The sequence below is a fragment of the Scyliorhinus torazame genome, chromosome 19 (genome assembly GCF_047496885.1).
Source record: "Scyliorhinus torazame isolate Kashiwa2021f chromosome 19, sScyTor2.1, whole genome shotgun sequence".
In the NCBI taxonomy this organism is placed as follows: Eukaryota; Metazoa; Chordata; class Chondrichthyes; order Carcharhiniformes; family Scyliorhinidae; genus Scyliorhinus; species Scyliorhinus torazame.
In genome coordinates this window covers 133,040,010-133,054,064 of record NC_092725.1, presented here as the reverse complement: position 1 = coordinate 133,054,064, position 14,055 = coordinate 133,040,010, and the positions used below count along the sequence as shown (strand labels likewise).

Below are 14,055 nucleotides of genomic sequence, written 5' to 3'. Positions count from 1 at the left end.
TACCAAGTCACATCAGGAGATATTTCCTACGGGCTTGGGACCCCCCATTCGGTCCTGACAGCAGGCTCCCAAGATCTGCCTGGGGGCCGATTGAGAGAGCTATTTCCCACTCATGGCCACCTAATTGGCCGCATCCAAGCTTGGCCGGTGGCAAGGCTCCCAATGCTGCTGGCCCAATTGACGCCCAATCACCGGAAATTGGCGGACCCTGATGAAGGAGGTGGATGTACGTGAGGGACTCTCAACACAGAGGTACGTTCAGGGGAGTCAAAATCATTACATTTTTCAGAGGGGCCAAGCAGGCAGGTAGCCTCAAGCTGCAAATGAGGCCTTTTTTGCTGGCAGCTACCTCCTGTGAGTGATGGATGCTCCAGCTCCGACAGACCCCAAACTTCTACATTGAGGCTGCCCCAATAAGCTAGCAGCCTCCCTCAGCGGCAGGGAGCTGCTCCTCCGCTGACGAAATGCTGGCGAGCCTTAATTGTAGCCTTCAATTTGCAATTAGCTCCCCACTGGGAACCCTCCCAGATGGCAGGAATACATTTGGAAACATCATGGAATTTAGCCCTGAAAAGTGTGACGTGATGCACTTTGCAAGGAGTAATTTGACAAGGGAGAATTTAATGAACAGTTTGGCACTAGGAAGCTTGGGGCAACAAAGGGACCTTGGCGTATTTGCCCGTAGATCTCTGAAGGCAGAAGGGCAGGTTAATAGGGTGGTGACAAAGGCATATGGCACACGCCTTTTTCAATCGAGGCATAGATTACAAAAGCAGGGAGGTCATGTTGGAGTTGTATAGAACTTTGGTGGGTCCACCAAAGTTCTATTCTGATTGCCACATTATAGGAAGAATGTGATTGCACTGGAGGGGGTGCAGAGGAGATTCACCAGGATGTTGGCTGGGATGGAACATTTAAGTTATGAAGAGAGGTTGGATAGGCTTGGGTAGTTTTCGCTGGAGCAGAGAAGACTGAGGGGCGACCTGATCGAGGTGCACAAGATTAGGAGGGGCATGGACAGGGTGGGGAAGGAGCAGCTGTTCCCCTTGGTTGAAGGGTCAGTCACGAGGGGCCACAAGTTCAAGATGAGGGGCAGAGGGTTTAGGGGGAATTTGGGGAATAACTCTTTTACCCAGAGGGTGGGTGATGGTCTGGAATGCACTGCCTGGGAGGGTGGTAGAGGTGAGTTGCCTCACTTTAAAAAGTACCTGGATGCCTGGAATATTATAAAGTGCCATGGGCCAAGTTCTGGTAAATGGGAGTAGGTAGGCTGGTCAAGTGTTTTTTTTACGTGTCGGTGCAGACCCTATGGGCCAAAGAGTCTCTTCTGTACTGTGTGGGTCTGTGATTCTGTGAATTGGGCTCCCTGCTATTCTCCCAGACCCTGTCCCCTTCCCCACCCTGTCGTCCCCCCCCCCCCTCCCCGGGCCAAAATAATCAGACAATTAGGTCAGATCACAGGAAGTGGGTTTTAAGGAGTTCCTTAAAAGAAGAAAGTGAGGTAGAGAGGCGGTGAGGTATAGGGACGTAATGCCACAGTTTCGGGCCTTGGCGATTGAAGGCGCCAGCGCCACTGGCGGAGGAGTAATTAAAATCGGGGTTGCTGGAGATTCTAAAATTAGATGAGTGCTGATATCTCAGAGGGTTGTGGGGCTGGAGGAGGTTACAAGGAGAGTGGTCCCGGAGCAGGCTGTGGAGGGACTTGGAAACAAGGAAGAGAACTTTAAAGTTAAGATGGTGTTTAACCGGGAGCCAGTGCAGGGATGGGGATGGGAGTTGGTGAGCGTTGAGACACAGGCAGCTGAGATTTGGACGACCTCAAGTCTACGGAGATTAGAATAAGAGAGAACAGCCAGGAGTGGTTGGTATAGCTGAGACCAGAACTACCAAGTGTGTTGTTGTCTGCCTTGCTCTATCCGGATGGCTTTGATGTGCAGTGTTGATCGAAGAACAACGAGTCTTGTAAACCAACAAAACTATTTTCTTAAACACTACTAACTGGATTCAACACTTATCCCTAAGAAACAAACAGTTGATTGACCACACATAAATTATACTGACTGTGCTCATCTATATCTAACTCACTAACATAATAAACTACTCTCTTGCTCTCTTACTATCTTCAGTCCTTCTAGCCAGCTCCTGCTCGTACCAACTACTCCAACCTTCTGTCACACGAGGCTCTGCATCATCCCTTATATACTTCTGAGACTGGCTCCCTCAAGTGGCTCTCTGTGTACCATAGAATCATAGAATTTACAGTACAGAAGGAGGCCATTCAACCCATCGAGTCTGCACCGGCCCTCAGAAAGAGCACCCTACCGAAATCCACACCCCCACCCTATCCCTGTAACCCCACCTCACCCAAACTTTTTGGACACTACACTAAGGGCAATTTAGCATAGCCAATCCACCTAACCTGCACAGCTTTGGACTGTGGGAGGAAACCGACGCAGACACGGGGAGAACGTGCAGACTCCGCACAGACAGTGACCCAAGTTGGGAATAGAACCTGGCACCCTGGAGCTGTGAAGCAACTGTGCTAACCACTATGCTACCGTGCTGCCCCCCCCCCCTATTAAGGGTGCATTTTATTAACCCTTAGTTTACAGGCATGTATAATAATACCACACCAAGGGAATGAATGAGAGTTTTGGCAAAAGATGAGGTTAAACCGAAGTGAAGTCAGGCAATCTTACGGAGGTGGAAATTGAGGGTCTTGGGGATTGCCTGAATATGTGGCCAATAACTCATCTTGGGGTCAAATATGAAGCAAACAGGCTGGCTTCAACTCAGCCTGCGGGAAGGGAGAGGGCTGGAATTGGGAATGTGGGAACGGAGCGTGGAGTGGGGACCGGAAACAAGAAGTGAAGCTGCCAATTTTTGGAAATCCTCCACATTGCACTTGTATCTTTTTGCCTTTGCGAGTTGTAAATTTGCGAATGTCTACAGCTTGTACATCACTGTTTTTAAACATCTGTAGATCTCCCCTCTGACTGCACCTTTCGAGGGTGGGACAAGACTATCCATTTGCGGGAAGGATTTTGGAGCATTGAAAGCTGGAAAAATAAGTGCTAAATTGATTGCCATCGAAGTTGGAAATGCTCCCTGCACGTTGGAGGCAAACAAAAGCAACAAGAACAGGTGTGGCAAGAAGAATACAATTTTGGCTGAATGCAAACTGCTTCCATATTTTTAGTCATGGCAAAAGGGAATCGGGTCCAACTGGAATTGGGAGCAAACTTACCATAACACCTTGTCCACCGGGAAACAAATGAACCTTGCACCAGACCACGAGTCTGGCTCCAGGTTTATAGATCATAAAAGCAAGCACAAGATGTGGCACAAGGTTAAAATCTATCTACCGCGTCACGCTAATCTCGTCTGTTTCTGCTGCGGCTGCTGGTTGGAGTTCCAGAGGGTTAGGAGACACTTGCCCTGGGAGGTAGTTAAGCAAGGGGCGATAAAAACCCAAAGTGACCACCAACAGTCCCGAAATATTCTACCCAGTTCGTGATTCTATATGAAATGAATATCGTTTATTGTCACAAGTAGTCTTCAAATGAAGTTACCGTGAAAAGCCCCTAGTCGCCACATTCTGGCGCCTGTTCGGGGAGGCTGTTACGGGACTTCAGACCCAATGTTAAACTGGCCTGCCTGTTGGGAACATTAGACGGGATTTATAATGGCAGTCAAGTCGTTCCTCTCACGTTCTTGGGTTTTCGGGAGTAGTGAGGCTGCCTGACCCACGCAGCCTCTTCAGTATCAAAATATCAGCATCCTGGTGTCTTTCAAATCTTGACATAATGGGTGTGATTTAACGGAAAAACTTTGGGCGCGATTGGCAGGATTTTTCCCGACGGCGAGATCGCTGCCCGTATTTAACAGCACTTAGTGCCAAAAAATGAACCCCCGCGAGCTTCTCGCCATTACCGGCTGTCTCGCCGTCTGATTCGCCAGACTCACCCCTCACTGCCTCACCGCTGACAAGGGGGAGCTGCGTTTAAACGCTCCCCCACCACTCACTCCCAGTCAACACACAAGCATGGCAGCACGCACACCTGCTCATCGCTTTGGCCATGCCGACCTGGCCAGACTTCTGGATGCTGTGGTGGCGAGGCAGGACTTCCTGCTAGCCCGAGAGGGTCGGAGGATCAGCACACGGCCGCCTGGGAGGTAGTGGCAGCAGCTGTCAGTGTGGTCAGCCGGACCAGGAGGACCAGCCTCCGATGTGGGAAGAAGACAGGCGACCTCCACCGAACTGCGAAGGTACGTCACCACCTCTCTCCTGGCATCAGTTCCTCCTGCCACATCTCAAATTCCCAAACTTCCCCGCCGCCCCTCAAATCACTGGCTGACACCTCGCACCCTCCCCACATCCGATCTTCGTGCTTGTACCCCTGCATCCACCAGCACAATCCCTTCATGTCCAGTTGCAGTGCCTACACACGCCACCTGCCATAGACCCCGCCCCCGAGCCATCAAGCATGTGGCTCACAATGCCCCGTCTTTGTCCTGCGGGAGGGGATAGCCCATAATAAGCAGGAAAGGGACGGGGTGGGGGGAGGGGTGGGAGTCCCTCCGATACGAGTCCTCACCCCCTGCGGGAACGGGGCCTGGAGATTGTGGGATTTGGCCAAGGAGAGCGGAGTCACCGACAGCGAGGTTGACCTGCACGGCAAAGGTGTGGACCCACTGCCCCCTCACCCAGAACGCCTGCCTCAAGTGAGTTGTTCCATGTGGGACAAAATTATCCTTCCCTCTCACTGACCACATGTCCATTCTCGCGCAGGATGTCCATCTGATGGGGCGGGGCCATCCCGAGTCACCCCCCCCCACCCCCACCCCACCCGTGCCACCCAAGAGAACACCTCAGAGGGGAGCTCCAAGGAAACCACTGGCGATGCGTCACAGCCATCAACCCCACCTTCCACCAGCACAGAGACACACACCTCGGTGGGCAACATTAGTGGAGAGGCTTCTGGGTGCGCACCACAACGTTTCTGATGCGCATCAGGTGGAGGCAGGAACTGCCAGGGGAGGCAGCAGTCGGAGGTCAGCTGGGTCCCAGTCAGATGTCGAGTCTCTGGACAAGGATGTCCCGGAGCTGATGCAGATGATAGGACGCAGCCATGAGATTCGCCATGAGATTTCGGAGGGAATGTCAGCAACATTCCGCCGAGTGTGTAGCCGATTGGAGGCGTCCCAAAGGCTATGGCTGCAGGAGATGAATGCGTGGGACCGAGGCCAACACGACGAGGGTAACGAACGCAGTGGAAAGCCTGCAGCATGAGGTCAGCACCTTGAGTGATGGTGGCTGTGGTGTTGGGTGTTCTAACACACAGAAGAGCCAACACAGTTGCATATGGTACAACGCTTGTTTATTTAAACTCACTATTTACAACTTGGTCTTTGCACTCTGCACGTGGGGGGCTCCCTGCTTGTGGTGTTTCAACAGCTCTTTCATGCTTCCTTCTCCCCAGACCTACTGACCTCCAGGTGTCGTGCTCGTGCTTTTTATGTGGTTGGTGTTCTTGTCTGTGATTGGTTGTGGTGTTGTGTACTCTGATTTGCCTGTTAGTGTGTCCATCATGATGTGTGTGTTTGAATATCATGACATCCCCCCTTTTTACAAAGATATGTGCCTACGTGGTAATAAATATGATCGTGACGTGAGTGCATCTAAGAGTGTGTGTGTGTCGTGTGCAGCATGTGTCTATGACGGAACTATGTACATGGGGCGATGTCGAGTGCGTCACATGAATCCAGTTGTACCATAACATAACAGAAATGCGAACGAGAGAAGAAGAAAAAAAATTTTGAACAGTTGTCCAGTCAGACGACATCTGGAACGATAAACAACAACAGGTTATCATGTAAAATTGTCCAACTTATTAAACATATGAACTGTATTATAAGTCCATTCTAATGGGTTTGCGACGAATTCGGGTTGACCGCCTTAAGGGTGGATCAAGAACCACCGGCTGCTGTGCAGGCATGGCCATGGGTGGCGATGGAAAGGGCGTGATGTGCGGCAGCTCCACAAAGTCATCCTCGGAAGCCTGTTGAGGATCTGGCGTGTTGTGTGGCTGTGAACGTGGAAGTCGGCGAAGGGCGCGCCGATTGCGGCGACGCACGGAACCATCCGGCATGCGAACCAGGAACGAGCGGGGAGCCACTTGTCGGAGGACTTCGGCCGGTGCTGACCAGCCACCATACGGTTGATGGACGCGTACTTTGTCTCCGGAGGACAGGGGGGGCAGGTCCGTCGCTCGTGTGTCGTACCGACCTTTCTGGCGATCACGCTGCAGTTGCATGTCCCGAAGAACCGCCTCATGGTCTGTTGTCGGTGCCAGGACGGAAGGTACCGTCGTCCTGAGGGAGCGACCCATTAGTAGCTGCGCTGGCGAGAGGCCCGTGGATAACGGGGCCGATCGATAGGCCAGCAAGGCAAGGTTAAAGTCCGATCCGGCATCAGCCGCCTTGCACAGGAGCCGCTTTGCGATGTGGACACCCTTTTCAGCCTTCCCGTTCGATTGTGGATGCAGAGGGCTGGATGTCACATGAGTGAAACCATATGCTGCGGCAAAGGACGACCATTCACGGCTGGCAAAACAAGGTCCATTGTCTGACATGACAGTCCTTGGAATGCCATGGCGAGCAAACGTTTCCTTGCAGGCCCCAATGACTGCGGACGACGTCAGATCATGGAGAGGCATGACTTCCGGGTAGTTTGAGAAGTAGTCTATAATAACAATGTAATCTCTGCCGAGCGCGTGAAATAGGTCAACACCCACCTTCGCCCAGGGGGACGTCACCATCTCGTGTGGTAGAAGTGTTTCCGGAGGTTGCGCCGGCTGAAACCTCTGACAGGTTGTGCAGTTGAGCACCATGTTGGCTATGTCTTCATTAATACCCGGCCAATATACCGCCGCCCGGGCCCTTCGTCTGCATTTTTCGACACCCAAGTGGCCTTCGTGTAGTTGACGAAGAATCATCTGGCGCACACTGTGTGGAATGACGATCCTATGCGATTTCATAAGGACCCCGTCTATATTGGTGAGATCATCTCGCACATTGTAAAACTGGGGGCACTGCCCTTTTAGCCACCCTTCCGTCATGTGGCGCATCACTCGCTGCAGCAGAGGGTCAGTCGCCGTCTCTGCGCGTATGTGGGCCAGACAAGGATCATCAGCTGGCATATTTGCTGCTGTCAGAGTCACGTGTGCCTCAATTTGACGCACGAACCCCTCCGCATCTGGTGGTGTGCTCACTGCTCGGGAAAGAGTGTCCGCCACTATGAGTTCCTTCCCCGGAGTGTAGATCAGTTCAAAATCGTACCTCCTGAGTTTGAGTAAGATGCGCTGGAGGCGAGGAGTCATGTCGTTCAGGTCTTTGTTAATGATGTTGACCAGGGGGCGGTGGTCAGTTTCGACCGTGAATCGTGGCAGGCCATACACATAGTCGTGGAACTTGTCCAGTCCAGTTAACAAGCCCAGGCATTCTTTTTCGATTTGCGCGTAGCGCTGTTCGGTAGGGGTCATGGCTCGTGAGGCATACGCAACCGGGGCCCATGATGACGTGCTGTCTTTTTGCAGGAGTACCGCTCCAATACCAGATTGGCTGGCGTCTGTTGAGATCTTTGTAGGGCGAGTCGCGTCAAAGAAGGCCAGCACTGGTGCCGTGACCAGTTTGTGCTTGAGCTCCTCCCATTCCTGCTGATGCGACTGGTGCCAGTTGAATTCCGTCGATTTTTTTACGAGATGGCGCATGTTTGTTGTATGAGAAGCCAGGTTGGGAATGAACTTCCCAAGGAAGTTGACCATGCCCAGGAATCTTAAGACAGCCTTCTTGTCAGCCGGTCGTGGCATGGCTGTGATGGCGCTAACCTTGTCTGCATCGGGACGGACCCCGGACCTTGAGATGTGGTCCCCGAGGAATTTCAGCTCCGTCTGGCCGAAAGCACACTTCGCACGGTTGAGACGCAGGCCATTTTGCCGTATGCGGGTGAAGACACGTCGAAGACGATGCATGTGTTCCTGCGGAGTGGTGGACCAAATGATGATATCGTCCACATATACACGTACCCCTTCGATGCCTTCCATCATCTGCTCCATAATGCGGTGGAATACTTCAGATGCCGAAATGATGCCGAATGGCATCCGGTTGTAGCAGAATCTGCCAAAAGGGGTGTTGAATGTGCATAGTCTTCGGCTGGCCGGGTCCAGTTGGATCTGCCAGAATCCTTTGGACGCATCCAATTTAGTGAATATGTTGGCTCGCGCCATCTCGCTGGTGAGGTCTTCTCGTTTTGGGATGGGATAGTGTTCCCGCATGATGTTGTTGTTCAGATCTTTTGGATCTATACATATACGGAGCTCGCCAGAGGGCTTCTTTACACAGACCATGGAGCTGACCCATGGCGTGGGCTCCGTGACCTTGGATAGGACCCCTTGGTCCTGAAGAATCTGCAGTTGTGCCTTGAGGCGGTCTTTGAGAGGCGCAGGAACCCTGCGAGGTGCGTGAACGACAGGGATGGCGTCCGGTCTGAGTCGAATCTTGTACGTGTGTGGCAATGTCCCCATGCCTTCAAAAACCTCCTGGTTGTGAGCGAGGAGGGAATGGAGATTCGCGTGGAACTCAGCATCCGGGAAGTCGGATATCTCATCTGGAGAGAGAGACATGATGCGCTGTACCAGGTGAAGGACCTTACACGCTTGTGCGCCCAGTAACGAGTCCTTTGATGAGCCCACAACTTCGAAGGGGAGTGTGGCCGTGTACCCCTTGTGAGTCACCTGTAGCTGGCAAGATCCTACGGACGGGATAACGTTCCCGTTATAGTCAACCATCTGAAGCCGGGATGGTGTGATGAGTGGTTTGACCTTCATGGCCTGGACTGCAGAGTAAGCAATCAGGTTGGCGGATGCGCCGGTGTCCAGACGGAAGGCGACGCGCGATCGGTTGACCGTCAGGGTGGCACACCACTCATCGTCTGGATTGATGGCATTGACCTTGTTGACATCAATGACGGCAACTCTGAAGTCATCCTGGTCATCTGCATCACTTAACTGGAAGTCTTGATGCGTGGGCTGGACGGTCCTGACTCGTGTGCGAGGTTGTCGAGGATGCGCCGGATCCATGGGTTGAGCCGCACGACAGCGGGCTGCGTAGTGGCCTATCATGGCACATCTGTTGCACTGTTGGTATTTTGCAGGACATTGCCCTTTTAAGTGTAGACCTCCACACTTGCTGCACGTCATGACGTCACGGCGTTCGTTGCGCCACTGCGCATGCGCAGTGCGATCTTGCGGTGGGCGCGCCTGCGCAGTGCGTCCCTCGTTGTGGCCGTTATTCTTGGCGCGCACCTGCGCGGGAGACCGCGAAAAGCGCGGGAAGCGGCCGCTGTCGTCCGGGCCGTGGGGCGGGAAGAAATCGACGGCCTGGATGCGTTCAACGTCGTGGGCGGCCTGGCTTGCCGATTCGACGGCTGGGGACCCCCTCCGTGCCAACTCGGACGCCTGAAATCGGGCAAAACGGCAGGCAGCATTCTCATGGAGGACACAGGCTTCCACAGCAGACGCTAAGGTGAGGCTCTTTATTTTAAGAAGCTGCTGGCGTAGGCCACTGGAGGCAACGCCAAAAACAATCTGGTCCCTGATCATGGACTCTGTGGTGGTGCCGTAACCGCAGGACTGCGCCAGAATCCGGAGGTGCGTCAAAAAGGGTTGAAAAAGCTCCTCCTTACCTTGCAGGCGTTGCTGAAAGATGTATCTTTCGAAAGTTTCGTTTACTTCAGTTTGAAAGTGCTGGTCCATTTTGAGGATGACCGTGTCATATTTGGCCTGGTTTTCGCCTTCCTGGAACACCAGTGAATTAAAGACATCATTTGGGTGGGGGCCTGCGTAGAAGAGGAGCATTGCAATCTTCGAATCATCCGAGACATTCTGTTTTTCGGTGGCACGGATGTACAGGTCAAATCGCTGCCTGTAGAGCTTCCAGTTGGTGCCTAGGTTCCCCGTGACTTGCATCGGCTGCGGTTTGCCGGTGTGGTCCATGTCCAGAATGGCAGGTTGGTAGGCAGGTATCGATCCACTCCTGTACCATGTGGTGTTGGGTGTTCTAACACACAGAAGAGCCAACACAGTTGCATATGGTACAACGCTTGTTTATTTAAACTCACTATTTACAACTTGGTCTTTGCACTCTGCACGTGGGGGGCTCCCTGCTTGTGGTGTTTCAACAGCTCTTTCATGCTTCCTTCTCCCCAGACCTACTGACCTCCAGGTGTCGTGCTCGTGCTTTTTATGTGGTTGGTGTTCTTGTCTGTGATTGGTTGTGGTGTTGTGTACTCTGATTTGCCTGTTAGTGTGTCCATCATGATGTGTGTGTTTGAATATCATGACAGTGGCCAAGGCATGGCTCAGTCTATGATGGCCATGGCTGAGAGCCTCAACATCATGTCCCAGCCGCTAAGGGACATGTCCAAGATGCAGGTGGAGAATGCCGGGGCACTGCAGAGCTGGCCCAGCCACTGAGGAGCATCACTGAGGGCGTTAACACCATGGTGCAGACAATGGGAGACGCCAGGACAGGCGGAGCCAGATGACGCAGCGACCATTGGAACTCACTCCAGCTTCACCTCCGTCCCATGGAGTCCCTAAGGGCCCATCGTCAGGGTGGAGGAAGTGCTGGAGGCCAACCCGGGGCCCGCCACCAAGGAGAGAATGGCGGTCTCCAGTTCTTCTGAATCCCCCCCCCCCCCCCTCCCCTCCTGACACTGGCGCATCTCAAAGGCAGCGGACAGAACAGGGTGGCACAGTGATGCCAGTGACACTAGTATGTCGGCCGAGGCCCTCTGGCTCCTAGCCCCCCCAGAGGGCACCCGCCAAGGGCATCGAAGGCCACAGGGCGTGGAAAGCAGCAGGCAGCCTCCACCTCTGATGTGCATCCTGGGGACGCACCTAGACGTAACACTAGACCACGTAAGATCAAGAAGATTGAGGATCACTTAGTGGGCTCGCTGTGAGGAAAGCTCTGGTGCTCCTCACTTTATGCCAAAGTCTGATTCCTGTCTTTCTGCTGACAGCGCCTCACACATCCTCTGAGCGGGGTCTGCATCGGGGGCTTTTGAACTTGGACCACCGTGCTTGGGGACGGGGGGTTGGGGGACTGGGGGCGGGGGGGGCGCACCTGAGGGGAATCTGTAGCTAAATGTCAAATGTTCACAATTTAAAAATATCAAACCTGATATATGTGGAGCCTCTGTCACATTAATCTTTACAGTGGACCTTCACCCACACCCTGTTTTGTCCCCCGTCCCCGGGCACAGTGGTCCAAGATCAAATGCCCCCGATGCAGACCCCATTCAGAGGATGATGCAAGCCACACCAAAGCAGAGCACTTCAGAAGAAAGAAAGAGCAACACTTTTGCCTTCTCCAGCACTGGGTCGCAGGTCACCATACATCCTCGCTCCGGGTCACAGAAGTAAAAGAGGCGGCAACAAACAAACACACAGCCTCCAGGCAGCTGCAGCTTCATTTGGATCAGACTGCCTCTCTCTCCCCCCCTCCCGCCACTCCCAGCAGGAGACTCACAACTGTGGAAAGTCTCATCAACACACAGCACGCCAGAAGAACCAGGGAGGACTCCAAAAGGCTACAGTGCAGGTGTCCTCTGGTTGGGGTGAGCTCTGCTGATCCCCTGCTTCCTGTGCAGTGGAGCATTGCTTCTGAGGAGTTCCAACATCTGGAGGGCCACTGATTGAGCTTGCCACACTCATCTCCTTGATGAAACAGCTGGGGTATCAAGGTGTCCAGGGGGGTGGCCTGGTTGGCTCCCAGATGACCGGAGGCTCTCAGAAAGGACACAGGCAGCACTCAGCAGTGAGCCTGTAGGTAGCACCAGAGGAGTGCATTTAAAACACTTATGAGCCAGGCTACCCCTCTCCTAAGAACCTCTCCTAGGTTCACGGACATGGCACCAAGTTGGCCCTCATCACCGCCCCCAGCCTGGGCTGCCACCCGCCAGCAAGCCCGACAGCTTACGAGGCTTTTTCAGATTTTGTTATCCTCCCGCACCCCCCCAGGTCCCAGGCCCCGCTTGTAAATACTTGCAGTAACTCACGCCCACGAGATGTCCGCCTCAGAGGGGCGGAGCATCATGGAGGGGTGGCGCATGAAGTGTCCAACCCGTTAATGATATTACATTCCACGCAAATGATGGTTTTGCATGGATGCACTGGCGCGGGGCGCAAACCTCGATATCGCCACCAGGGAGGGACAGAATCGCATGGCGTCGGAATCAGCGCTGGGCACAAAATAGATTTTCTTTCCATTCCGCCTGATCGCGATTCTCGCTTCTGAAGTTGCACGGCCCAATATTTTCTGTCTCCTTGTGCTCTTGTTTATATTTGTAGCACATCATGATTTTCCAATTAGTTTGTATTGATAGCTGTTTAAAAGCCTGGAACCTTATTGGAGGCTTTAGACTTGAATTGACAATGAAAAATAAAATGCTTTATCAAGAAAAAGGATGGGAATCGTAGAAGCAAGCCAATGTATCCAGAATATTTGGTCAGCTTGGTAGAATGTAAACAATAAAATAACTGTACTATTTAGAGTCATGTTTCCTGGTTTGTAATGTCAGATAACAAATTTCCCCTTTTTCTTTCCGAAGACTCCTGTGCATGTTGGAAGCAGTAAATGCCACGCAAGATTATAATCCTGTCTATGTTAAATTAACTTTGAACAGAAGTTTGACCGCGCAAATGTACGGCTTCCGTTTTGTGGTAAGTTACGGGGTCCACTCATTTTCTTCAGAATTTCCAGCCTTCCAGAATGTGACGATATGAGACTTAATTGTCCTAATTGAAATCATGATGAAAAGTCTACCCAACTCGCTTTTGAAACGTTTTGGCGCAGGTCCGTCTTTGCAGGCACTTTCATAAGACTTTTAAAAATGCTTTTGTATCACCAAAGGATGAGAAACATGTAAACTGTGTCATCCATTGATAATAATCTTTATTGTCACAAGTGGGCTTACATTAACACTGCAATGGAGTTACTGTGAAAAGCCCCCAGGCGCCATATTCCGGCACCTGTTCGGGTACACTGAGGGAGAATTCAGAATGTCCAATTCACCTAACAGCACTTTTGGGACTTGTGGGAGGAAACCGGAGCAGCCGGAAGAAATCCACGCAGACACGGGGAGAACGTGCAGACTCCGCACAGAGAGTGACCCAATCCGGGAATCGAACCTGGGACCCTGGCGCGGTGAAGCAACAGTGCTAACCACTCTGCTACCGTGCCGTCCTAAAATCTCTGCATTGATCTGTAAGGACACCCACACTTTGAATATCCCCCAGTCCATTTTTCACAAGTCGGTCCTTGGTTTCGACTGAAGGTTGTTGTACTGGAAACCTGTGTGTGCATCAACAAGCCCAAAGCTGTCACCAGCTGACAAGATTACCCAATTAAGATTCGAGAAAACGTCGACGGTGTTGTGCACTCATTAGGCAGTTATTTCAAGAATGTGCGTGTACTGCTCAGAGCGGTCATGTGTGAAAGCCAAATGAAGAGGGAAACTTCTAAAATTCTTTGATCTTAACTGTCGCGAAACTGGCAACATTTGATTCCCATTTGATCAAACGGGCTTCTTGCAAATTGGCGTCATGTCTAGCGACCCAGATTGTGTGTGTGTTGTGGGAAGAAAGTGAATATTGCAATTGAAAAACCGCCTCTACAGATTTGTATTCATCTTCAGTTTGCTTTTTGACTTGCGATCTCTTGCTTTTATTTTTCAATGTTTTACGTTTTATCACAGGGATCTTCTGGTTGATGCTTTTCATAAGGAATGATCTGAGTGCATTTTTATAATAACCTGTAACTTTAAAGCTGTGAATTACTTCTTACCTAATAGTTAGCCTAGTGTAATAATAATAATCGCTTATTATCACAAGTAGACTTCAATGAAGTTACTGTGAAACACCCCTAGTCGCCATATTCCGGCGCCTGTTCGGAGAGGCCGGTACGGGAATTGAACCCGCGCTGCTGGCA

General features: G+C 52.0%; 1 protein-coding gene across 1 annotated transcript in view; it reads left to right on the top strand.

Annotated features, from left to right (window-relative positions):
* Positions 1-14,055, top strand: part of met (MET proto-oncogene, receptor tyrosine kinase) — a 210,761-nt gene that overhangs the window by 117,986 nt on the left and 78,720 nt on the right. Inside the window, exons 6-7 of the mRNA XM_072485264.1 lie at positions 2,984-3,144; positions 12,677-12,788. Coding sequence (XP_072341365.1) covers positions 2,984-3,144; positions 12,677-12,788 — 273 coding nt within the window. The remainder of the gene's footprint in view (positions 1-2,983; positions 3,145-12,676; positions 12,789-14,055) is intronic.